Source organism: Pseudonaja textilis, chromosome 2 (assembly GCF_049901715.1).
Source record: "Pseudonaja textilis isolate UNSWEBS1 chromosome 2, rPseTex1.2, whole genome shotgun sequence".
Lineage (NCBI taxonomy): Eukaryota > Metazoa > Chordata > Lepidosauria > Squamata > Elapidae > Pseudonaja > Pseudonaja textilis.
In genome coordinates this window covers 194354937-194381395 of record NC_141991.1, presented here as the reverse complement: position 1 = coordinate 194381395, position 26459 = coordinate 194354937, and the positions used below count along the sequence as shown (strand labels likewise).

General features: G+C 38.9%; 1 protein-coding gene and 1 long non-coding RNA gene across 3 annotated transcripts; one reads left to right on the top strand and one right to left on the bottom strand.

Annotated features, from left to right (window-relative positions):
* Window positions 1-2019: 2019 nt before the first annotated feature.
* GCNT1 (glucosaminyl (N-acetyl) transferase 1) lies at window positions 2020-17106 on the bottom strand. 2 transcript variants are annotated; one of them, XM_087926740.1, is made up of 3 exons: window positions 16611-16933; window positions 5854-5972; window positions 2020-4336 (listed from the first exon to the last, which is right to left on the bottom strand). In XM_087926740.1, the coding sequence occupies exon 3, from the start codon at window positions 4239-4241 to the stop codon at window positions 2952-2954; it is 1290 nt and encodes a 429-aa protein (XP_087782866.1). In that variant the 5' UTR covers window positions 4242-4336; window positions 5854-5972; window positions 16611-16933; the 3' UTR covers window positions 2020-2951. The 2 variants fall into 2 exon arrangements, with proteins under 2 accessions (XP_087782866.1, XP_026559609.1); XM_026703824.2 differs by lacking the exon at window positions 5854-5972 and having other exon boundaries at window positions 16611-17106.
* LOC148127299 (uncharacterized) lies at window positions 17045-20068 on the top strand. Its single transcript, XR_015742191.1, has 2 exons — window positions 17045-17129; window positions 18127-20068. It is a non-coding gene; the product is annotated as an uncharacterized LOC148127299 (long non-coding RNA).
* Window positions 20069-26459: the final 6391 nt, after the last annotated feature.

Below are 26459 nucleotides of genomic sequence, written 5' to 3'. Positions count from 1 at the left end.
CCGTGAGTCTGCACTGAATAGGTTCGGCTGTGATTAAAAGGAGAGCCGAAGATCTAAAGACTAGCTAGAAAGCAAGAAATCCAACCATTTCCTGCTTCCTAGCTAATTTAAATTTTCTGGCATAGCAAAACAGATGATGGTTGGAAAAAGGAAAAATAGTAATTTAGCAGGCAAGTTTGCCAGGTAAGGAGTGGACATTCCCATGGGCCATGTGGGCTGGGCAGCCTTGTGTTTCTGTGCAGCCTGAATTAATTGCTTTGGGGGGTGCTCTGGGGGTGAAATTTCTCTGCAGCCCACAAAATTTTCTCACGGCATTGGTGACTGCTATTCTAAATGGTCTTCTTAAAAGTAACTTACACGTAGAAATTTGCACATCCAAAGTTTTTTTATACTGGATATTTCCATGCATTGCATTTTCCTTGTGAAAACATGTAGGATATTGATTGAAAAATTTCAAACATGGTTTTACTTTAGCACAAGGATCACATTGTTAAGACTTGCATCAAAATTCAAATTTTCTCTAATGCTAAACTCATCCAGGCAGATTTTTACGATGCTATGGCAAGTATGCATCAGAAGCCATAGCTAAAACAGAATGCTATAAAAAGAGCATCCGTCAGAAAATCAGTTTTCTGTTCATTGCAATAGACAGAATTCTTTTATTGGCCAAGTGCGATTGGACACACAAGCAATTTGTCTTGGTGCATATGCTCTCAGTGTACATAAAAGATACATTAGTCAAGAATCATAAGGTACAACACTTAATAATAGTCACAAGGTACAATGCAGTGTTTTACAGTATGTACATTAATACCTTTTTGAAGACAAGGTTGTCTCTGACTTCACATTTTATGCTTTTGTGAGTGCTTGCATCTATATTAATGCAATATTAATTAGTCCAGGAGTCTTTAACTGGAATCTATAAATAAGTGAATAGATTTCAGTTGGTGCATTTAAAAAAAATACCTTATTTTCCCTATGCCCTACCCAAAATTTAGTTTTACATGTAAGCAACAGTGATAAATAAACTCTAGGTTCCAAAAACATTTGTGAACTGCTACCTTAAATTATTGTAACTTAAAGAGTGTAGGTTCTCCTGCAGTTACAATCATTCATTTAGCAACGTTTTCAATTGCAATGACACTGAAAACAGAGATTTACAATCCAGTCCTTACACTTTTTTAACCACTGCAGTATTGCAATGGTCATGTGATCAAAATTTGGCAACTAGCATGTATTTATGATGGTTGCAGCATCTCCAGGTCATGTGATCACGGTTTGCAATCTTCCCAGCTGCCTTTTGACCAAAAAAAAAAAAAAATCAATTGGGGGAGTCAGATTTACATACAATCACGTTTCACTTATCAATTCCATTGATTTCAATTTTGTCCCCCACATACTATCTATGTAATATAATTGAAATTGAATATTTTAATCATTATCCTGATAGCAAATTTCTAAATAATTGTTCATCCTACTTGGTTAATCAATGGGCCAGGTAGGATTTTGTACTCTTTTTAAAATGTTTCACTTTTGTCTACAACTTTCCCTCCCAGGCTGTAAGGCTACATGAGGATGACTAATAAATAAATAAATTCCTCAGCACTGGTCACCAATGCTGGCCAAGAAAACCTGATGGGCTTTCACCTTGATGTCAACAAGAACCCAACTCAACTTGAGGGAGACTTTGTCTCCTTTTTTAAAGAAATAAAACATGTAAAAACCCAGTAGTATAGAAATATAATTTGACATAATATATTGCACCAGGTAGATACAATTCTATCCAATGCAGTTTTAATTATGGGCTATTTTGGAACACTTGGATGTTCAGCAGAAAACTGAAGTCCTATTTTATACCTCATGCCATCTCCAAAAATTGTTTCCAAGTCAGCATCGGGAAAGACACCAGGAAAAGAAACAGAATTCTAGCTGTAAAAAGAAGCATTTATTATGCCTGTTCTAGATCTTGTTTGTTCTGCCGCTTAGATTTATTAAAAACTGAAATATGTTAACTCCTTCCCTTTAGAAGAGTTTATTGCAGTTAGCATAAAAAGAAGACTTAAACAGGACACATTTTTTCCAATTTGGAAGATTCAAAAATTTCTAGTAGCAAAACTAATGGTAGGAACTACGTATCATGAATCAGTAATTCTATTATTTGTTTTGTTCTCCCTTTATGGAAAAGTGACAAATGATCTGGCAAGCAGCAAACATAAATGCTATCAAGTTATATTAAAATGAACACAAACAGGCATACATTTTATTTCCCTGAGAATATTTTAACTGGGAGGCTTCTGCTACATTTCTGTAGACAAAATTTCTATACAAAACTGAAGAATAGTCTCTATCCAAAAAATTAAGCTTAGAAAAAAACAACTTCCATGTGTTTTGTGTATATATAAATATTGCTGTGTATATGTAAATATTGCTGGTACAATTTGAAAGGTGGGGGGGAGGCAGAATTCAGTAATTTGACTATAAGAGATATAAATATACTTCAAATTCCTGTTTCATAATCTCATAAATTTCTCTTAATCTTATTATCTTTTCCACCGTGACTACTTAGTTCTGTCTCCTTACTGTCCTCAAAATTATCCATTTTCCACTAAGGAAAGTAGTCTTAGTGGCTACACAAACTAAGGATTGAGATTATTTGATTTCTAATAGAATTCTTTAAAAGATACGGAGGAGAGGTGAACAGAGTGTCTTTCAGTTGTAAGCTGGAGAATCTTGTTTCATGCCTAAAATCCTGTGGGGCCTCTTGCAAGAGAATTTTTGTAATAGAACTATTTTAGAAAAAAAAATAGAATTAAGAAAGCTCAGGGGACACAATCAGCTAATCACCCTACAAGCTTTGTTTAAAAACAAAAAGGCGGTATTGGATTTTCCATCTCTTTTCTGCCAATTTAATCAAATGAGAAAGACGTGTACCATAAAAAAAACACTGCATGTCAGTGTCTACGTTGTTGTAGCACTTTGTCTCGTAAATGCTCTTCCAGACACTGGATTGCAAAAGGATCGATGTCAGTATCAAACTTGTTGGCAAAAAGATGACGTTTCCGTAACATCCAACTCAAGTCTCCCACTCCAAAGACACATACAGAACGGATGTGAACTCCACTGCAAGGTGGGTAAGGAGCACCCTTGGATACATCCCCCTCAAAGTAATGCCACTTCACAAACCGGGCAACGGCATTCATATCAGAAACATCGTATTTGTCACTGGCGGGCACTGCACCTGGAACGTCAGGGATTCGCTGAATTGTAGCCCATAAGTATTCATCAGGACTGTACGTGTCTTTAGCCCATTCTATAAAAGCAAGAATTTTGCTGTTCTCTAATACATATTCCACAAATTCCCTAGTAACAACGAAATAGGCACTTCCAGAGAAAATGGGTGTGTTGAGAGGTGGAGGCTGTTTGTCTATCCCCATATTTTTTACCTTGTCATCAACTACCTCATGATGTTTCTTCCACCTCACCTCTTTGTTTGAAGGCATTTTTTCCGTTTCTAAACTATTTTCACCGTTGAGGGCTTTCAACTTCTCCACAATTTCTTGATTTGTCTTGATTGGGAAATCCAGGCCACAGAGATTGATCAAGTACTTCCAGCTAACATTCCTCCTGTAGAGATCCTTCATGCAGTTGAGGTCAGCTTGTACCCGGCTCCATGATGCATACACTACATTTTCCAATTGGCTGGCAATGAAGACATTGTGAAAACATGATGCAATCCCTTTTACAGCTGCCAAGAAAGACTCTGGGGACTTTTTGTCAACATGAATGCAGTAATAGTTTTGAGGAGCATAGATGGTTCTCAGAAGTCTCTCAAGCATATTAATTTTATGATAAGCCACTATTGAATATGCAATGGGAAATTCTGCTTCTTCTTGGCTAAGAGGTTCCATAATATATTTCCGCCTCTTAATAAAGGAGGCACAATTAACTGTCATGTTGATATAGTCATTTGAAGTCATTTTGGGGGTTTTCCTAAAGGAGACTGTTAACAACTCAAGCTTTACTTTTTGAATTTCCTCTGTGTCACCCTTTAATACCTTGGAACAGTTTACTGTATTAGGATGTTCACCAGTCAGTTTCAAATGCTCATAATCTTGGTAGGTTGGTTTCTGGTGAACTATAATATAAGACCAGATTCCAACTGTACAAACTAACACCCAAAGAGGCTTAAACCGTAGGATACCACAGTGACGAAGTTTCCTCCTTAGCATTTCAGACAACATTTGGAACCTTTCAGACAATTCAAGGGACTTTCTCTGTACACATGATTACGTTCCAGCCGTGTGTGGTTTTGTTGGCATTTTTCTTTGATAGCTTCCTATAAATGAAAAGGAAGATAAAGTCAGGGAGAACCAGCTCTTTTGTTTATCATCTGCTGTAAATTTATCTTGTCATTTAGTTGAATGAGGACATAGAAATAGCAACTGCACTTATATACTGTTCTATAAAGTTTTACCGCACTCTCTAAGCTGTTTACAATGTCATCATATTGTCCTCAACAATCTGGGTCCTGGAGTTTTACAACCTCGGAAGGCTGGGTCAACTACAAGCCCATCAGGATTGAGCTCCAGGCTGTGGGCAGAGTTAGCCTGCAATACTGCATTCTAACCAGGGTTACCAGGGCTCTTTTAAATATCTTTCATAACACACATTAGACAGACTGATGCTTGTTCATTAACATTTAACCATATAGTTATGGATGTACACTGACAGACACACATACATTCAAAACTTTGCTTTACATTTCTGCATACCCGAGGGGCACCAAATGAGGATGCCTGTGTCAATTTATTGCATCTAACTTGTCTTAAAAAGTTTTTTTAGATTTAACCAGTATTCAGTGTTGAGTATTTGGTACTCAACATTTTATGGCTAACAGCATGACTAACATTTTATGCAAGAAATCTGGAGGTATGTGAAAACTTTTACTTAATTATGTTTTTATTCTAAAATATAAATATTTTAAGATAAAAATTGTCTATCAGTTTTTTACAGCGAGAAAAAGACCCACCCCGAGCAGAAAGCCTAATGTGATAATGATAGTGCAAAAATAATATATAAAATAGCAATAAGACTTATATACCACTTCATAGTGTTTTACAGCACACTCTAAGCAGTTTACAGAGTCAGCTTCCAATCTCAGAAGGATGGAAGGCTGAGTCAACCTTGAGCCATGAGAATCGAACTGCTGGCAGTCAGCAGAATTAGCTTGCAATAGTCTCAGATCTGTTCCCATCCAAACATTATAAAGTTACAAGTTGGCCCCATATTACTTTAAAGTTCTGAAAAAAACATAATGTATGTGCTTAGTTGGTATGCTATTTAAATGGAACAGCCATTGGGGAGTAATAGATAGGATCGGAAAGGCAACGTGTTGAGAATAGGGATTCTTTTTCCCCTCCCTGTATTATAATTATAATAAAGATATTGCTAAATAGAAGTAGCAATTCCTGCCTGGAATCATTTATATAAGGTTTTGTGGGAATAGGAGATTCTGTGACTGTGCAATTGTGAAACTACATTTTAACACATTCGGCTTTTAACTCATTCAAACAGAGCACTTTTTTCTACTATAAGTTGGATTCTTAAGGCAGGAGATTTTTTTCCCCCAGAATGCAGACTTTCATAAAGGCCCCCTTTTACACAAGGTTTGCAGACTATATTTTTACATGTCACAGTAAAAAGCTTACAGTGTGTAAACCACAGTAGCTTCGTTCACACATAATGGCGAAGTCACAAGCAACCCAAACCAGCTTTTCTAACACTATTAATCATGTACAAGGATATAAAGATGGAAATATCAAGACTGAGGAGAAAGGTATTTGTAAAACCTACCCTTTTGAATGAAAATAATGAACAATTCATCTCCCAGTACTGATGAAAAAACTAAGGGAAGAGGAAAGAGAACAAACCCAGTAGATCTTAAAAATGGCAGCAGCCCTCTTCGAAAATTCCTGCAGCATTGACAGAAAGGTATGAAAAATATATATGAAATAAAGTGAAGCACTCAGTTTCATGCCTTTAAATATTACAGTAGAATACTACGGTAGAAAGTTTTAGGAAGCTGTTATTACCAATCAGCTTTATTGAATATATTTATGCAAAATGCAGAGGAAATTCTTCGATAAACAATTGGTCCCAACAATATCTACTTGCATTTTTAATGATGTCCCACAGCACTATTCTAATAAAAGAGTTGGACAAAAGCAGATTAGTTAAAAACATTACAGCATTTTCCCCTAACTTGGATAAGTTGTTGCCCATAAATTCTGGGGATCATATCACTACTGGATGAGCACCAGGTTAAGAAAAACTGCAGATGACTAAGGAGCTAGCTTAACTGCTATGTCTCATGAAAAAAAGAGATATGAAATACAAGAACAGCATTCCTCAGATACTGTTTTTAATGAATTACTTAGCAAGGACAATAGACTGACAACATCCAGTTATATAAAGCAGAAATATTAATGCCCCAATTAATCATAATCACAGGAATATCCTATACTGAACTTGAAGATATCAAACAAAATTCGGGAAAGAAAAACACAGAGTGCTCTCTCTCGGAAGACGGTTTTAAACAGGATAGTGCTCAAAACATCCCTTATGTATAAATAATCCCTAATCTATGTAAGTAGCATCTTCCCCCTATTATAAACCAGTAGTGATTCCTTACATAATAGTTCTCTTCTATAATGCCTCATTACCATAACCCTGGTTAAGAACTATTAAAACCAGAGTGCTCAGTGATGAAGTTCCACTCTTCAGATAATCTCTCAAATGGCAGCAATCTCTCCACAGCACTGACTCGAGGAAAAAAGTCTACACATACAAATAGATCGTGGTCACATAATCAAAATTTGGACTCTTGGCCCGACTCATATTTATGGCAGTTGCAGTGTCCTGGATCATGTAATCACCTTTTGCAACCTTCTAACAAGCAAAGATAATGGGGGAAGCCAAAATCACTTATCAACCATGTTACTAATTTAACTGTAGTAATTAACTTCACATCTGTGGCAAGAAAAGACATAAAAAGGGGCAAAACCTATTAACTGTCTTGCTGAACAAGAGAAATTATGGCCTCAGTTATGGTTGTAAGTCAAGAACTACTTGTATACAGTGCTGAAAGTATCAGCTTTTTTTGTGTCTCATATAGAAGCTAATATAGCTTTCCTCCTTAAAATGTTCATGGGGATATGACACCTCAGCAAGGAAACTACATTGTTCAAGCCACTTTGGAGGGTGGTAAGCATTATTCAAATTAATAATACTTGCATGAAATGTTTAATGAACTTTCCTAGCACCTGTGACAAACTAGAGCAATACCATCTGGAAATTCAGTAAATAACAAATAGCCCAGAAGAATGATAGAGCTATTGTTGATTCCATTCGTAATTCTGTCCCTTCCAAGACATATGGTCTAAACAGATCGTGTGTGTGTGTGTGTGTGTGTGTGTGTGTGTGTATACATACATTCATACATCCATAAATGTATGAGAGTCAGACACTTTCATTTATGCATATATGAATTTAACTTTACCCCAATTTCAATAAAAATCATCATATATTATCATTATCCATAAATAATTTATTTCTTTAAGCAACTTGTTCATAAAATGCAAGTAACATCATGTCTTTAATCCAGTGAATAATTAGTTCATGTTAAAAAAAACCTCTTGGACATTATACGGGTAATCTTCAACTAATGATCACAATTGAGTCCAAAATTTCTATGGTATGACACTACAACCGTCATAAATATGAGCCAGTTGCCAAGTGTCTGAATTTTGATCATGTGACCATGGGATGCTGCAACAGTCATAAGTGTGAAAAACTCATAATTCAGTTCACTAAATGAACTGTTGGTAAGTCGACAACTACCTCTACTTTCACAGGACTATGAATTTATAGGGCTTAAATAATCATTGTTCACAAGATCCAAAGATATTCCCCATGTCATTAAATCCATGCAAATGGAAGCCCTTCATAGCTCAATAAATGTGTGGAACTTGGGAAAAGTCCCATAAATATTCATCGCAACATGATTTTCTTACTTTCTATGATTTTTCTGTTCTCCAGTGTTTGGAATAAATCTCCCTAAGCTTGAAACATACCTACATTTCAAGCCATCAATTGCAGACTTGTGGCACACGTCTTGTCTCATTTTGCTGATCTTTCTTAGTTTACTCCTTCCAACTGTATAGACCGAGGTCTATCAACAGATTATTCCTTACAACATGTCTCTTGATAAATTTAAAAAGAAAAGTTCTATACCCTGTCCTGTAAAAAAGAAGAGCCAGCTTTTGAGCACTAATGTTCGTGATAATACTTTTCTGATTCTTTTTTCCTCCAACAATGGCTGAAGAAAAAAGAGCTGCTGCCATAGGAAGAAAAACTACAACTATCATCTATTAAAAGTTTTTCTTCCTTTTTTTATTTTCCACTTAGAATTTACCCTGAATTTGTAATAGCAAGGAAAGATGGAGTTCCCCTGTACATAAACCAATTTATTAGGAGCGGGGGATCCTTTGACTTTGAAAATAGGTAATTTTGTTAGGTAGTACATTCCTTGTTCTCTGCAAGCTATCACCACTATCATGGTGCCCCCAAAATACACCCGCATGTCAGACAAAGAGCTGATCCTGGGAAAAGTGCTCTAGAGAATTCCCGCATGTACATGAGACAAGACACTGCACAGATTGGATGGCTTTGTGAACATTGCTATGCATTCATTCCAGGGGCAATCTGGAGGATAGATCTCTCATAAAAAATGGAAAACAATACAGGGAGCTTCTTCAAAAGGTAGCGTTTCAAAGGCATGCTTGTTCGTCCTAAAAGGCTTGGGGTAGGGGACCAGAGTCATAAATTATGCACCCAAGTCACAGATCCTCCCTTTGAGACTTTCCATGTTGGCAGCTTTCAAAGCTCTCTTCCCTCTGGTAGCAATCCAGATTCTGTTCTCCATTCTCACCTGTGGAGTTTATCTGACACCCTCACCAAAAATCCTACTGAAGCACGTGCCAGATGCTCAGCTGGAACAATCAACGCTTCCACTGACACCACCTTATTAAGGAAACTTAGCTCACTTTGACCATCCTGCAATGGCAGGATAATTACTTCTTATAAGCTGAAAAAAGAGAAGAGAAATTTAGCAGAAAACAAGTCTGCCAAAAACCACAGGAAAGATAGAACACCAAAACAAAAAACAGAGAAGGCAATTGTGCTACATCACAACAGTATCTTTTGTTCACAGAAAGCTTGAAACCTGGTACCTGCAGCCTTATTTAGGAAACCTGTTTGGAACAGCACAGAGTCCAAATGAGTAACTCATACACCTTCTTTAAAAAAAAAACCTCCCTACCCCACCCCCACCTTACACAACCATTCTTTTTCACAACTTAGAAAAAGAGGCACAGTGCCAGGAAAACAAACTGTTTACTTGCAGCTACATCTTCACAGGCAAGCGTTCAGACAATCATGGTTTAGAGTCTAGGAACGTGGAGATGTGCCAGGTTTCCGATATCTGGAAGAGATTCAGCGAAAAATGGATCCTTCTGAGAATTCTAAAACTATTTTTTCTGAATGGATGTCAAGATCCAGGCACACTGTTCCTTTCAAGAGCGCATCCTCTATGGGAGGCAAAGTAATTGTGCAACGATAGTAACAGGCATTACCTTCCTAGAATTCACAGGTTTATCAAGGACACCCCCCCCCCAATAGTCAGCATCTAATCTCCCTAGTGCAACTCTCAACACTAGTGACCCTTCTTAATGCAAAAGGATTTATACTTTTGACACACATACCTTCCTCACGAATCAAATTAATAAAAATAAGTGAATAATAAAGAGACAATATTGCAAGCAACTTTTAGCAGAGATGCAACAATTAACTTGGTTTAGAAAATGAATGACATTGTATAACATCCTTGACTTTTTGTTCATTCACTATGTCCGACTCCTTGTAAACCCATGAACCTCAGCACCAGGCCCTGCCATCCTATACTTTTTCTCAGTGTTAATACTCAGAGTATCCTTGACAGGTTAAGTTGGGGTGGGGGGGGGGAGGAGGAACCTTCCTTCAAAATTTGAAAGTTGACTAGTATCATAATGGTGTCTCAATACAGCAAATTATTTCAACCAAATCTGAAAAGGCTGTAATTTTTATGGGGAGGGGGTTAATTTACTTTTTATAAAGTGATAAGTAAATGCACTTATCTGTTAACTTTGAAGTCTATGTCTACATGTAACATACCCTTGAGTAACATGGTCAGTGATGAGAAATTAGCCTCAAAAACAAAGTCTATTAAATTATATTAACAATGTCAGAAAAATATGCTCAAGTTTTCATGTTACATATTCTCGTAACAGAGAAAAATCTAGAGAAGCATCTATTTTTGAATAAGTTACAGAGGAAACCTGGAGAGCTTACTCACTATTCTTGAGAAACTCAATTTGTGTGTGTGTGTGTGTGTAAGTATGTGTGTATATGTATACACACACACCCTGATTTAATCAGTATAATAGCATTTGAGCACAAATAACTAGATACAGAACTGCAACCTGTGTAGTAGCTACTTGTAGTGAGACTTAGTACATGTATACAGTTCTGTACCTGTTTCATAGATAAAGCATCTGTTAAAAGCCAAAGCTGTTCTATTATAACCCAAATAGAATGACTGAGCAGAAGCAACTCAACAACTTAAAAAAGAAATTGTATGTTTCTTTGGTGCAAATTCATTGAGAAATATGATGTACCAGATGGAGTTAAACACTTTGATCACTTATTGATGCCAAAATTTAGTAACTAACCTGACTTATAAGGACTTAGGCCTCGCTGAGAGTAGTAATAATTCTTCTGCCCATTCTGCTTTGCACTGAACATTCATTGATCTTACGTGCAAGTACCAGTTAATATGAATAATTTGTTTGTGCCTTAGGAGTCAGCAATGGGATTTTCAAAGGTGGTGACAAAACATCTGCAAATCCCTAAGGTAGCTGCTGTGAAATCCTATGTGTGTGTATGTATGTATTTCTATATGAATGACTTCAAAAAGCTATCTATACATATTTCAGATAAAAGATATTGGGGAGGAATCTGTATGAAATTGCTTGACCTCTGAAAAAAAAATTAACTGGTAAAACATTAACCACTTGGGCACAAAAATTGCTTGTCCTCTCAAAAAAAAACCCACCCCTTAACTGGCAAAACATTAACCTCAAAAACAATTATGTTTAGCCACTTCTGGTAACACCATTACAGTTAGTAGCTGAAGAAAAGCTGTTATATGATGTATAGAAAACAAACATAGTAAGATTCATTCAAAAAGCAGGCCTCTGAACTTTGCTGAAACTCCTTCCTTAATCTCCCCTGCTAACTTCTATGTTGTCAGCCTGTATATATGGAAGACAGAAGAAAGTCCTGGGTATCTCTTCTTACCCAAAATAACATCTCATTTGCATTATAGAACATAGAGTGACAGAGTTGGAAAGGAGCTTTGTTCGGGTATTTTCCCACATCATTATAGTTGTGCTTTTAAAGTTGTAGCAACGTTTCGGCAGAATCTCATCTGCCATCATCAGGCTTCTGTATGGTGTTCGTCTGTGAGTGTGTTTAGAAACGGCTGTGTAAGTCTGACTCACAGACGAACACAATACAGAAGCCTGATGATGGCAGATGAAATTCTGCCAAAACGTCGCTACAACTTTAAAAGCACAACTATAATGACGTGGGAAAATACCCAAACAAAGCTGAATACCATACATATAGATACCCACGAAAACTTAACATACATATATATATGTGGGGGTGGGGGGTGGGTGGGTATGTATGTGTATGTATATGTATATATATAAATTGGTAGGTATATGATTAGTTCTAGAGAAGAAATCATAAATACCGATAGGAACATCAGAGGAAAAAATAGAAAAATAATACGAATAGAGAAGAAAGACAACTAGCCAGAGTGATATACCAGGTAGTTGGTCTAGGATCAGGAAGACCAAACTAAGTGTATCCTTAGCCACACAAATCCACCTTTGGGCCAGTTGTTCTCTTTCCACTCGGCTTAACTCGCAGCACTGTTGTTTTAAGAATGGAAATAGAGAGATAATGGGAAATAAACTTAACAAATCAACAACATAATAAATTAGGCTTATCCAAAAGCCATGAAAAACGTACAAACTGCAGGCTTCTTTAAAGCTGTTCAACCAGCAAGATGGGGGGAAATTCCAAATTAAGAGTAGCTGATTTTCAAGCTGTAGCGTCTGTGTTTAATCAGTTTTCAGGCTGAATATGGATGGAGCCATTTAAATGAGCTACTAGATGTGATAATGGTTTCAAGTTCCATCTGGGATTATCTTAAAGAAAGCTAGGGTAAAGGAAAAAACTTTTAAAAGATGGCATTGATCATAACACAAATCTTGCAGAAATCAAGTGTAAAATTGGCCAATCTCTTGTCAGAAAAGAAACCCAAATTGAGAAAACCAATTATTTGTTAACAAAAGAAACTCTTAATACTTCAGCCACCTGTAATCTTCTATTACAAATTTTAAAAAGGATCCATTTGAACAGAAGAGCTTCAAAAAAAGATATGGTATACAGCTGCAACATATTTTGTTAGTGTTTGAACATGGAAGATGATAGGCTGTTTAACCAGGTGTAAAACCTTCCTTTTTATATATAGAGTTGGGTCAAAAGAAGGACTGCTGACCATTTTGCTTTATTTTGGTAAACAAATAGGAGCTTGGACTCATTAAGGACTAATAGAAACAGAACATGTTAGTTTAGAACATTTCTTGACTGCTGAACTTGGAAAACTATTTTAGTATAAATTCAACCAGTTATTACTCTGCTATAGATCTTTGCTGTTATTTATTGGACAAGTTAGATTTTGGACAAAATGTAGCACTTGTGATTATCATCAACCAACCTAGTATTTGCAGACATAATTTTAGAAGGAGACTTCAGGCGATTCCTGAATCATCTACTCCTTCTATTCAGTAGCTGCTTTAATTTAAATATTCTTGCAACAGAATAAAGTTGCCTTAAGCTAGGAGTACCCACTAGATTTTAAAAGCAAACAATATTAGGTATAGTCAGTTGACAGATTTAGTTATTAAATTTGCATGCCAGCCATCTCACTATTAAGTGATCATGGACCTCAGTTGCATTCTGAGCATATCCCCATAACATTCTATTATAATCAGAATTATGTGTCACCTATCTGGCAGTTCGAGGCAATTCTGAGTGTCAAACCAATAACAGCCATCTCACAATAAGCACATATAGAAAGGATTAGAAGCTAATAAAAGAACACAAATGGAAACTAAAGACATAATTTGATTTTTCACGCCCAAATTTTAATCCTAAAATTACATTAAATTACATTAAGCAAGCTTTTAAAGGGCATACCAAGAGATATGCTGTAGATATGTAGAAGTCCTTCAACATTGTCCTGCCTGCCAAATACACAGCACAAAGTGCCAGTGATGGAACACAAGTGTGAAGTGACATAACAGCAGGGATTCTGCTTGGGGAAATAAAACTGCATGGAACTCACAGTCCTTCCACAGGAGGAGATAACTCTGGGGTCCCCCTCCGTCGGAAGAATTTAATTTAAGGAGACATTTTGATGTTGCTGTTCTCAAACGAGTGGGAATAAAAAAGTCGCCATAATAATCCCTTCCTAAAGATTCGGACTTGAATTTTATACTTCTGTATGCTACAGCACATGTCAAATCTATAAAGCTTTTTTTGGCTCATTGTCTTGATGGTTCAGCAGCCTCCTTCCATTTCAGTTTTATGCCTCTCTCCTTGAAATGCAGCACTGCTTCTCTAGAGGCAGATCCAGAAAAAAGGCTTTTCCTGGAGCTATTACTCCTATTAATCGAATGTCCCTCTCTCCCCACATTCCATCTTTAAACATTTCAGAATATCCCCACTTTGTTTCCATACCTCTTCATGTTTATACCATTATTCAGGTCATGTTTAATAAATTCACTGAATATTTTTATATCTGGAGAAGAACTACCGTGTTTCTCATACAATAAGGCCGGGTCTTATTTTTTTTTTGAGCCCAGAAAAAATCGCTAGGCCATCTTTTCGGGGGTGACTTAATCGCCCCCTCCACATCTTTGGGCGGGCGGCAACGGCTTGTATGTTGACCTTGGCGTTGGTGCACTTCGTATCGGGGTCAACGAAGGCAGCACCATATCTGGGTGTGCAACAAAAGTACTTCCTAACGGCGAGCCCCCCCACACCATTCCCCCCATTTTGCATGTTTTAATATAGGCCTTAATTTGGGGTGAGGGGCTTAATTTCATTTCATGCCTATAAAACATGCTGGGACTTCCTATTGGGGGAGGCCGTATTGTTGGAGAAACAGGGTAAATGTAGTTTATAAACCACTATATACATACATACATACATACATACATACATACATACACATACACACACACACACACACATATTTATTTTCATTCATTCATTCATTCCTTGGCCAATTGATCTCAATGACGATGATACAATAAGGGAAATTGAATGTTGGATTAATTGTGGTTGGCCAGCATTTGGCAAGCTAAGCATAATTTTCAAGAACCTCCCCCTATGCATGAAGAGAAAAGGATTTTTTAATATGTTTTTATTTGGTTATAAAGTACTTTATGTATTTTATAATACTTTGCTACCAAATAAAAACATGAAGAGTTTTCGATCACTGGTACCTGCTCTAGCAATTGTCGGTAAACCCTGCACACTAACCTCACAATCGATATAAAAGCTACGGATGGCACAAAAAGCCATGGAAAGATACATGGTCAGCATTACAAGACAAGATAGAAAGACCTGCACATGGATTAGAGAACAAATGAAAATATAGGATATCAACTGAAATGGAAGTGGGCTGGTCACATAGCAGGAAGAACTGATGGCAGGTGGACCAAGGCAGTCCTAGAATAGATTCCACTTGATAAAAAGAGTCCATAGACCTAAAACAAGATGGATTGATTACATCAGTAGATATTGCGGGCCAAACAGGCAAAAAGAAATCTCAGAACTGTATTGGTTGGAAGCCTGCGGACAAGGTCTTCATCCTGCAGTGGATAGACAATGGCTGAAAGGATTACTCAACACCAGCATTCTTTTCCACTAAAGGCAGGAAGACTCAGAGTCACTGAGGCCACAGCTGGATCCATGCTGCTGGCTCAAGCCCGGCACCCAGCATTGCAACTTTTTTCTCTCTGCTGGTGTTCTCAGCACCAGGGCTTTGCCAGTCAGATGTGAGTGTGCCCACATATACATGCCTACTGCCATTCCATTAACTGTACCTCTCCTACTACAGTCTTGACCCTAAGAGGGTTGCCCTAGCTAGCCTCTTCCCTATAATTAACTGGAGCCAAGTATGCCAGGTCTAGTAAGCACCAACATACCAGATCAACACTTTCACTGTTCTTATTGTTGATCATCTGGATACCAACTTTGACAAGTTTCAAGGTTGAACTTCTCACTTTAAGCCAGGAGGCCCGTCATGTATCAGTGTTACAGTCATCAGGGGGGGAAAAAAAACTGAGCTCCTTAAGTGTGTGGCTGCAGCCACTGGCTTACAAAGGATGTAGTGGTCTAAAAATGAAGCTCTGAAACCTGCCAGAGATGATAGTCAGATTACCAACAACAGGAAGTTTGCACCACTGCTTTATGAACTTGCTCCCCCATCTACTGAAACTCCAGATGAGCATCCCACAACTACAGAGTTTGTATTTTGCTTCTGCCCTTGTGCAATTGGCTCCTTCACAATTACCCTAGATAATGCAAAGCGCCCTTTTGTGCATCTGAGAAAGTTCACTTTGGTCCCTGGATTGCATTTGTCAGCCTCTCAAAGAGTGCCGGGGAACTTCTTTTTTATTTAAACAGGAAAGAGAGCAGCTACCCACTACAACCGAGTGGGCTGAAACCTTGCTTCCTCCCAGTTGTAAAAACTCCGTTCTGCGTCCCTTTCGCACCATTCTGCCGAAGGTTAGTAAGACTGTGGTTTTCCATCCGACTTGTATTTTCTTCACATGCGAGGTGGATAAACGCCCAGCCACCACCACTTTCCAGGCCAAGGCCTCGTCCGCTCTTTCGAAAGAGCCGCCTGTCCCAATGGTGATAAATAGCGCTCCTCCTCCCCCCGCCCATCCTCCAGCCCAAGGGCGGAGTGGGGAAAAGAAAGCGAGATGGAAACAACTTCCCAGCCACTTCGGAGTTCTGGGCGCCGCCAATTTTTCTTTTCTTTTTTTTCCTTTCGAGGAAAATTCGGGCAGAAAAAGAGACTTCGAGGGAGGCTTGTATTAAGCAGGCGTAAAACATACTCGCTATACAGTTTTATTCCTCTTGCTAATAAAACGTTTACAAAAGCGAACATTAATACCTCCCGTCGGTTCGTAGTATTCCCCAGCCCTAGAAGTAAACCGATTGTAGATCCTAGACATAAACAGAAGGTAATTTTTTGGGGGGTGGGGGTGGGATTTCCTCTGAGTTAAGGGATTTTCCTAAATAGGGAAAACAAGCATGCAAGCTACTTTTCAATATCGGAAGGAGGAAAAAAAACAACACACCGCAAGTCTCCAGGATTTCTTTTTCCTCCTCGAAGTCACTCGTTGCACTTGGTCCCGGGCAAAGTGTCCTCTATGTTCCGTTGGGATCGGCTCCCTCGGCGCACCTTCAGGATCCTTCAGGATCGCAACCTACCCTAAAAGCGCGGCTGGGGAGCGGGAGTGCGCTTCTTACAAAGCCAAGCCTGGCCCAGGAAAAAAAACCCTGGGAGGGAACGAGGGAAAAACCGAGTCGTAGCCACTTGAGAAGAGGAGAAAGCAAGCGCACGCCCTCCCTGCCAGGGGATCGGTCGCAAAGAAGCGCCGGCCGTCGAGCTGGACGGGAGGAAAACGCGAAGAGAGGCGGAGACCTGGTCGCTTTCCCGCCCATTGTGCGGCCCCTTCCCTCCTAGCTCCTCCCCGGCGCCCGCTTCTCTTCCTCTCCCGGCCGGGATGGTCGGCGTAGTGCGTTCATGTAGGAGTCGGGAGTTTCCTGCTCTGTCGCGGGTTTTCTTTTATTGGGGTAGGGGTCAGCTGAAAGAGGTAGGGCGTTGCTCCGCTTCTTTTTAAACTGCCAGCCACTTCTCCACCCCACGCCACCCAGCTCCTCTGAGTCGTCTCGCCTTATCTATTCGGGATTTATGGAGAATGAAGGCTTACATTTTACAGGAGCGCGTGAAGGGAGCAAAACAGGTCGCTTGGTGCCGTCTGCCAGCCGTTCAATCAGTCGCGGTTAAACAAGCCACGATAAAAGCGTGGGACCCCAATCTGTCGGTTTTCCTTCCCATGAATCGACCCCACGGCCTCTCTCTGATCTGATTGCCTGCTTGATCGGTTTGTCTTTTAATCGGGTTCTTCCCCAAACCCCAAAAACTTTAACCTTAGACTATTGACCTCACCCCTTTCCAGGGTTGCCAGATCGCAGCTTGGCTCTGCGGCCAAACTCAAGTCAAAATACGGCCAAATTATTTTCTCTCATGGCCAAATTTTTTTATGCAATATAACATGAGGATATATTGTTTTTTGTTTTTTTAACTGTTTTTAAATAATCAAACCATAAAAAATAGTCTTTATTCGACAACGTGACATCATGGGAATTCCTGCGTTTCTTTACTCACATCCAGGCTAGGCAGCTCACTTCAAATAACCGCTACTACCATTTGAAAAGCTCAGGGCCAAATGCAGCCATCCTGAGGAGGGGGGAGCTAGGGCATGAGGGTTTTTAGGAGGATTTCCCCCCCCCATTGAAAAAATATAGTCACTAAACAAATAAAATGACACAAAAATAGCAATTGTATATAGAATCCTTATGAAAACTGAATGCTCAATAACCATCTTTTCAAAAAGAGAGGAATTATCCCAATAATTACATGAAAACAAAGAGTACTTCTAATGTAGCAATGTGAAGAAAGAAAAAGGTAAAACAACAAACAAGCAAGCCAGAAGATCAAGTCTGTCAAGTATGATTGAAATAGGAGCAAAGTCATGAATGAAGTGCTCTAATATAGAATGTTCATGATATCCTCGTCAATATCCTCAGGATGATCTGGTTGACTGGCTTGGTTTCCGTATATGTTCTCTGATGTGAACAACTGAAGCATGCGTTCTGTTGCGCTGAAATCCGTACAGCACTTCCCCTGAAATTGTAGATGTGTACGAATTCTGATGATGGCGTCCAACATTTCCGTCTGTAAGCGATTTCTAGCCTTCGTCTTCACATGTGTTACTGCAGAGAAAATGTGTTCTACAACGGCGTTACTCATTGGTGTTGCAAGGCAGGACAGCACATACATTGCCAACTGTTCAAATGGCTGCTCACCCACTTTGGACTTGTACTGCAACACCCCTGCCCAGAAGGATGCTGTGTAACTTGGAATTCTTCCATCAAACACTGATGCCTCTGCCCAATGCACATGCAGAATTCTCCGATACTGCTCCTCAGTCACAGCTTCATTTGCACTTCGGAGATTAGGCATTGGCAGATCTTGAAATGGAACCCTGGCGGTCTGGCTCAACACTTTACTCGGCGACAAACTTCTTAGACCTTTGAAGACTTCCATCGATGCCAGAAGGCGCTTCTCGAGCTGACTGAGGGCTTCACTCGGGAGGCTTGCACAGCGTGTCTTCATCTCCGTTGCCTTGTTGAGTGCGTCAGGGGAACGATTTTGGCTATTCATGAAGGAACGAAGCTCACTCGTAAATTTGGCCCCATAATCAACTCTGTCCAGGTCAAGTGGTTTTCCTTCGCTGTCGATGTTATGACCTTTCAAACTTTTATAGTGCACGAGCAATTCTTGCACCATCTCCTCTGGGTCAGCATCAGTTGCTTGAAAAAAAGAGTTGACCTGCTCAAATTCGGCGATGATGGGGGACACAAAGTGAAAGTACAAGGCGTTCAGGGGATCTGACAACATCCCCAGGATCTCCCTGGCCTTGTACCGGCAGGAGGCATCGGCAGTGGGGACGACTGCTAAAAAGTAAGCCTTCAGCTCTTCTCAGTTGATAAGAATGTTGTAGATGACTTCGCCCCTCACCAACCATCGTGTTGCAGACAGCTTCTGGAAAGGAAGAGGTGTTCCCTTTCACTCATCTGTAGCATCCATCACTTTGAACAGATCTGAGAATGCTTCTCTCCGGAGGATACTCTTGCTGAACCACTTGGGAATTTCTGCTAGGAGATACCCCAAGTTTGATGGAAGCTTATCAAACGCCTTCTCGATACAAAATGCAAGCGAATGACATATGAATCGGTTCAGCTGACAATGAGGCGATTGCTCACAAATTTGAGACCACATGGAGTTGTGCTCCCCAATCATTGCAGATGCACCATCGCTGCCGAACCCGATGCAGTCAACCAGCTTCAGACAGAGTTCATCTAGTGTGTTCCTGAGTATTTCAAAGAGTTCTCTACCTGTAGCCCAAACAACGGGCTTTAGAGCAACAAATTCAGTCACAATATGTAACTTTGACTGGTTGAAATACCTGATGACAATACACAGATGCTTGTCAATAGCGATGTCCATTGATTAGTCGATGAGGATTGCAAATTTTTTGTTCTCGACATCATGCTGTTGAGTCTCCTTCAAAGCAGGGGAAATTACTTTAGAGATAAGTTTACTGCACTTAGTGCGATGAACTTGAAGGTTTGCGAGTTTGCTACCTTTCCCATTCTTCTTCATAAATTCTGCCAGGTGATCAACAGTGGACGTTGCGCAGTGACACGCTATAGTCACAGCGAGCTTAATATCTATGCGTTTGATTATCTCAATATCCTTGTCTGTTTTCGGTTTCTGAAAAAAGGGTAATGCTACACAATGAGAACTAGCACTTACTCTTTCTGTATGCCCCTTCATTTTTTGGTGGTCCAAAAGGTGAGAAAGCTTTGGTGCGATTTGTGTCTTGCAAAGCTTGCACAATCCGTGTTCACTTCCATCGCTAGATTTTGTGAGCCACAAGAACTTTTGTTCTCACGATTTATTATATTTTCTACCACTGTCATATTTCCCTTTCCATTTTCCCGTCGCTGCCATCTTCCGTAGATGTAGAGTTGTTCACTTGTTCGGGGTAAAATATGGTTTAGAGACTAGGCTAACGCTAACGTAAGGCTTCCACTTGGTAATATATATGCACTGTGCACATACACATTACACATAGCTGCCTTACCATGCATGCAGAGTACACGCAGAATGCGTTTAGCTAGCTTACATGTACCACAGGCGTATTCTCTCGGTCACACATCCGGGATTTTCCGTGAAGCTGCGCACCGGCTGGTGAGAAAACAATCCAATACTGAGATGTTTACATCCGGGTTAACATCCGCTTATATTATGCAGTGCTGTTCACAGTAAGAAGGCTTCGGCCTGTGTATCGCATCGTTTTTCAGAGGTTGGACTTGCCTTCTAGTGACATGTCTATTATGTGCTCCAGTACTTGCTTGTTGGTTAGTGTTTGCTTCCCAGGGAATATGCAGGAGCTTCTCTAGAACTACAGCTCATATACAAGTCAATTTTCTTGTCTTGTTGTATTAAGGGTCCAATTTTCACAACCATAGGTGTCTATGAGGAACGGTAGAGTAAAGGCTGAGGAATTCTGGGTATTGAAGTCCACAAGTCTCAAAGTTGCCAAGTTTGGAGACCTCTGTTCTAGGAGATAGAGGAATGTCTTATCTGTTTGGATTTACCCTGGATATGGTCTTGGCCTGGGGCAGTGGGTGGGGAGATGAAGCCCTTTATCTACAGAGATTGTATCTGAGTCAAATGAGTGAATACAGGAAGGGGAGCTAACATGAGTCAACCTTCTTCTGTTAACTTGAGAATTTTTACTTGTAATGATCATGTGGGCTTCCAAGCAGAGTTCACGACCATTGCTTGTTCAAGATGTCTGTCCACATAATGAAGGATTGATTAGATATTACATGATTTCTTAGAGAAAAAGGACTTTGTGGCATCTATTTCAAAAAGCCACTAGACATTTCTATAGGGCAAACCAAACCAACCCTGCTAGTCTCTTTAAACTGGGAAAAAGATATACCACTGATTAGGTCCCAAATGACTTCCTTCAGTTTTTCTTTGGTCACTCGGTTTTTCTGGCTGAACTTCCTGCTGGCATTTTTCCGGGAAGAAATGGACTTAATGCACCTGGGAGAAGAGCACAATGTCAACATGGCCAGCTTTTTTCTAAGATTATTCACCTATTGACTTCTAAATCAAACCATAAAGAACATCTGCAAGATCATTAGTAAGTGATGTGAATCAGTCATTCCCTGGCGTTTTCAGGAAATGTCAAAAATACCAGCTTGATTCTACAGTATAGCTATATTTGGGGAGATAATGAACATGCAAAAATGTCTAATTACTACATTGCTTTTCACTTCAATAAAAATAGACTGGGTAAAATGTAGACTGGGTAAAATGATGACCTGGTTTGGGTAAAGGTTTTTTTGTAAGTGTAACGATATATTTATGAACAAATAGTCCTCAACCAATGACAGTAGTGGAGCCTGCTCATTATGGTTGTAAGTCATGACAGTTGTAAAACTGATTATTCACATGATTGATCAGATTTTACAACTTTTGTGCAGGTCATTAAGCAAATGACATGGTCTTCAAACAAGCCAATGTTAGGCATAGTTCCCCCCCCCCAAAAGTGGAAGTAAATCCTGATTTTCTGCAGTCTGTCATAAACTGCAATTACGTGATTATGGGGTGCCGCAAATAGCCATAAATACAGCCAACTGCTGACCACCTGAAGTTTGCTCATGTGATTGTGGGAGAACGACCATCAGGACTTTGAATCCTGGTCGTAAGTACCCCCCCCCCCCCCACAAAAGATCCATTGTAATTTCAAATGGTCTCAAAGCAACCTGTCGTAAGTCAAGAGTCCCTGCATGCATACATACATGCATACATACTGTATTTACATGCAGTACATATATACAGCAATATGATTTTTGAAGTACTTACTTTGTGGAAGAAAAGCAGATGCACTGTATTCCGATACTATCCTATAAATTACAAATAGAAATAATTCATTTAAAAACTAAGGTAAACCTCAAACTTTTCCTTCAGTCTCCATGTTGGTGTCATGCAATAGCCATAAAACTCAGCCACTGCTCTCATGCAGCACTGAACTAATTAAAATTGGAAAACAGAAACGGAAGAAACAAATGTCTTTTCTCAGAAAACCACTGGTTTTACATTTAACTGTTTTCCCCTTCAGTTTAAAGTTCAAACATTTGATTGCTTAAATAGAAACAATTTCTTTAATGGAGGCATACATTAATTCTTCAAAAATAAGAAAGTTATTAGAAAGGTTTTGTTTTTCTGTAGACCTAAGGAATTTGACTGGTAATGACCAAGTTGGTTTCCAAGTTGAGTTCATAAACAGTGCAAATTAATTCAGAAGCAATGTCAGAATTTAGGATATTTTTAATGTTAATGGTTGAAGTAATTTCTTTTAATGAAAGGTAAGGTTGCAGTCTTATGCACTTTTACCTATGAGTAATTGCTATTGAAGGCTTATTTAGCTAATTTCCGAGTAAGGTAAAGATTGCATTCCTCTGTTTGCAATACCCCCACTATAGGATTTAGTATGGCAAGTAAGAAAACAAATATATTTTAATTTCTGACATGTAAGAATTTTGCTAATGAATTTATTATTATGGTTTTTATTTTCTTTGAAGATGGTTTAAAGTAGAAACAGGCATATTTCTACGAAATAGCTGCAATATCCCGTAAATTAAACGAGCTCACTTTGTGTTGCCTATTTAAAAAGTAGAAAATACAGTATATTAAACATGTGGATACCACAAAGTTCAATAAATTGTGAACAGATGCAGCTGTAAAGTCAGCAATAAGTATTTCTATGTTTCCCAGAAAAAAATTAGGCCAACAAATATGGGAGGCACATTTCAGAAGACTGCAGAATAATAGCAAATTATTAGCAATGTCTATGTCATTCTGCTACCATCTCCTGGTCATTTGGATTATTGAGAACTGATGGTCTTCCAAAAAGAGCAAATGAATTCAGAGTCCATATTAATTTTCCCCACAAATGTTTCACTTATGAAACATTTTTGTAATGTAAAATGTTCATTAAATGTTTTGGTCAATGAAATTATATAAAATATAAAACACACACAAGAATAAATACATTGGTTTTTTGTATTTCTGGGACCAAGACAGTTTCCCCCTTCTTGATATTTCTAGATTGATGCTTCTTGATATTTCTAGATTGATGCTCAGACAAGACTTACCTATATTTGAAGAAACCGGGCTTTGAATGAGATTTTTGAGACATAAGAAGGAAATCTTTTTATTTAATTAATTAATATTTAACAGCATTTCCCAGCTACACTAAATAACAATTCAATGAAACTGCTCTGCTACTTAAAGATGGTGTAATGAGGAAGCAAGCAATTTTATTTTAGCTTATTCATGTTTTAGTATTTTCCAAAACTACTATAATTAATTTTGACCCAGATTTTTGAAAAAGTAGTTTAAACATACTTTGTTATTCAATAAATTTACTAAAGTTTATATGAACAGCTTGTTAAGCCATCAACTATTTTTTGGCTTGTAATGAATGACTAGAATTACACATTGCAAGAAGCAATTATCCAAATCTAGAGGAAGTGATCCAGGAGTGGGATTCTACCAGTTTGCACCTATTAGCTAGAACTGGTTGTTAACATTCTAAGCAGTTTGGAGAACTGGTTGTTAGAAGAAATTACTGGCCTAATCCTGTAAGGAAGGCAGGAAGGAAACATTCTGGAGTTGCTTACAGAAACTGCCTCTCCATTAACCCTTATCACATTCTTGGCAGGACTAGACTTCCTGTCTCAGAAACATTCCCCCCCTCCTTTTCTGGTACTTTGCTTGTGTGGAGTGACCATTCAAAGTTACAATGGCACTGAAAAAAGTGACTTATGACCATTTTTCACACTTATGACTGTTGCAACATCCCCACAATCACGAGAAGTCAGGCGAGGAGATGCGTGCCTCGATGTGAGTGATGTTGAGTTGGTCATGCCGAGCCAGTCACATGACCACCAAGCTATGCCCACCAACTAAGCCACGCCCACAGAACCGTTTTTTTAAAAATTTGAATCCTACCCCTGAAGTGATCCCTGTGAATAAACCAGCCTTCAATGGTGATATTAGCTGAGCTTCCAAGGAGTTTGTAATTCAGCACAATTAGAAGCACCAGTCTGCAGAAAATTAGTATAGTGGCCTAAGAGATTTGTATATCAAATCAGAGAGAGATGGAATAAATCATCTATTGCAATAATTTTGGCTTGGTAGTTTTGGGACAGGAGAGAAGATGGTGTCTATCTTGTGGGTTTCCTTCAGAGTTCATATTCTCTTTAGTCAGTATATTTGTAAAATTAATGTTTCTGAGTCTCTCATGAGATTTTCCAAAAGAAAATATTGAAAAAACAAAATGTTTTTAGAGCTTCTTATTGCATGGAAAAGCAATTATTAGAAAGGGAATTAACATTTTCAGAAGATAGAGAATTTACCTTCATAGCTTTTCAACGTAAAAAAAGTCGGATATGAGACATATATAAAATGCATATATGCCAGTGGTGGTATTCTACTGATTTGATGGAACCGGTAGGTCCAAGGATCATCTGTGAGCGAAGAAGTTCATTCCGACGATCAACTGCTGGGCCCTCCAACTTGCCCTGGCTCTGTACTGACTTTATTTCCTGTTTTTCAAACTCAACTGCTGCACATCAGCTGTTTTACACACAGGGCTTGCGGCAGAAGGCAAGGAATGCAAATGCTACGCGTGCGCACACCAAACTGGTAGGAAATTTTTTTTGAAATCCACTACTGATATATGCCCAATGCCATTAAAATGCTTTAATTAATGGTTGATCGCCAGGGCAACAGATCTTTAGTTCTTTATTGTTAAATCATTTATTGACGTTAAGCATGTAGGTTCAGTTTCAGCTAAGGAGGAACATGAGTGAAAAAGGGCTTTATCTCCATCTCCAATTTGCAAATGTTGAATTAAGTCTTGGCCCAGTCCCAGAGAACTAGTCTTATGTTCTTCCATTCTTAATTTGCTCTTCATTTTCTTACCCTTGCAACGTATTATGGAATTAAAAATTCTGTATGGGTTGAAGAGGACAAAAATTATTATTTTGCTTTCTTTTTGAAATGTTTTTTATCTTTTTAAAAAAACTTGAATGTAATGAGAAGTACAGTAGGTGCTTTTGTTTATTAAGCAGGTTTCATCCCAAGAACCCCAAGAAAGACACTTAGGTATATAATATCTACCAGCAATTCTGAACTACTCATAATTTTTATTCATTATTGTCTTATATTTGTGATAATAATGACTTGGTTGTTTAATCTTTAATGTGATAATAAGTAGAGTGAATTTAATTTGTTATCTCCCCATTTAAAAGAAACAGTCACTAATCTGAGTTCTAAAGCTTGTTCTCAGTTTAGATCAATCTCTTTGGTGCTCAAGAGCAGAGGTCGCCAACCTTTTGGACCTCAGGGACCACCAAACTCATAATTTTAAATCCCAGGGACCACTAACTGGTTCTGTGGGCATGGCCTAATTTGTGAGTGTGGCTTGGTGGTCATGTGACTGGCTGGACATGGCTTGCATGTAAATATAAATATTGATTTTTTTTAGTTAAAAAAAGAGCAACTTTTACCCAAAATCAGGCAAAGCAGGCAGGCAGATTGAGTTGTTCACAGAGTCACAGATTCATTCTGTGATCTATCTGCCATCGGCTAGCTCAGTCTGTCACCAAAAATTTGCTTGCAAGCAAACTCATAAAATTTGCTAGCAAACTCACAAAATTAACTCTCAACACACCATGTAGATATTGAATTTTTTATTAAAAAAGAGCAACTTTTACCCAAAATCAGGCAAAGCAAGCAGGCAGATTGAGTTGCTCACAGAATCATTCAGTGATCTATCTGTCTGCCATCGGCTGCCTGAGTCTGTCACATAAAATTTGCTTGCTATGACTCTGTGCTGAATAATAGAACCTTCAGTCCTAAGGGAGGTTCGGCTGTGCTTAAAAGCAGAGCGGAAGATCTAAAGAGTAGCTAGAAAGCAAGAACTCAACCATTTCCTGCTTCCTAGCTAATCTAAATCTCCTGACACAGCAGAACAGCTGATGGTCAGAAAAAGGAAAAATAGCAATTTAGCAGGAAAGTTTGCTGGGTAAGGAGTAAGTGGGTGGGGAGGGCTCCTACAGGCCATGTGGCTGGCGCAGCCTTGTGTTTCTGTGCAGCCTGGTTTAATTGCTTGGGGGGGTGCTCTGGGGATGAGATTTCTCTGCGGTCCACCAAAATTTTCTCACAGCCCACTGGTTGCCAACCGCTGTTCAAGAGGGTTATCTCT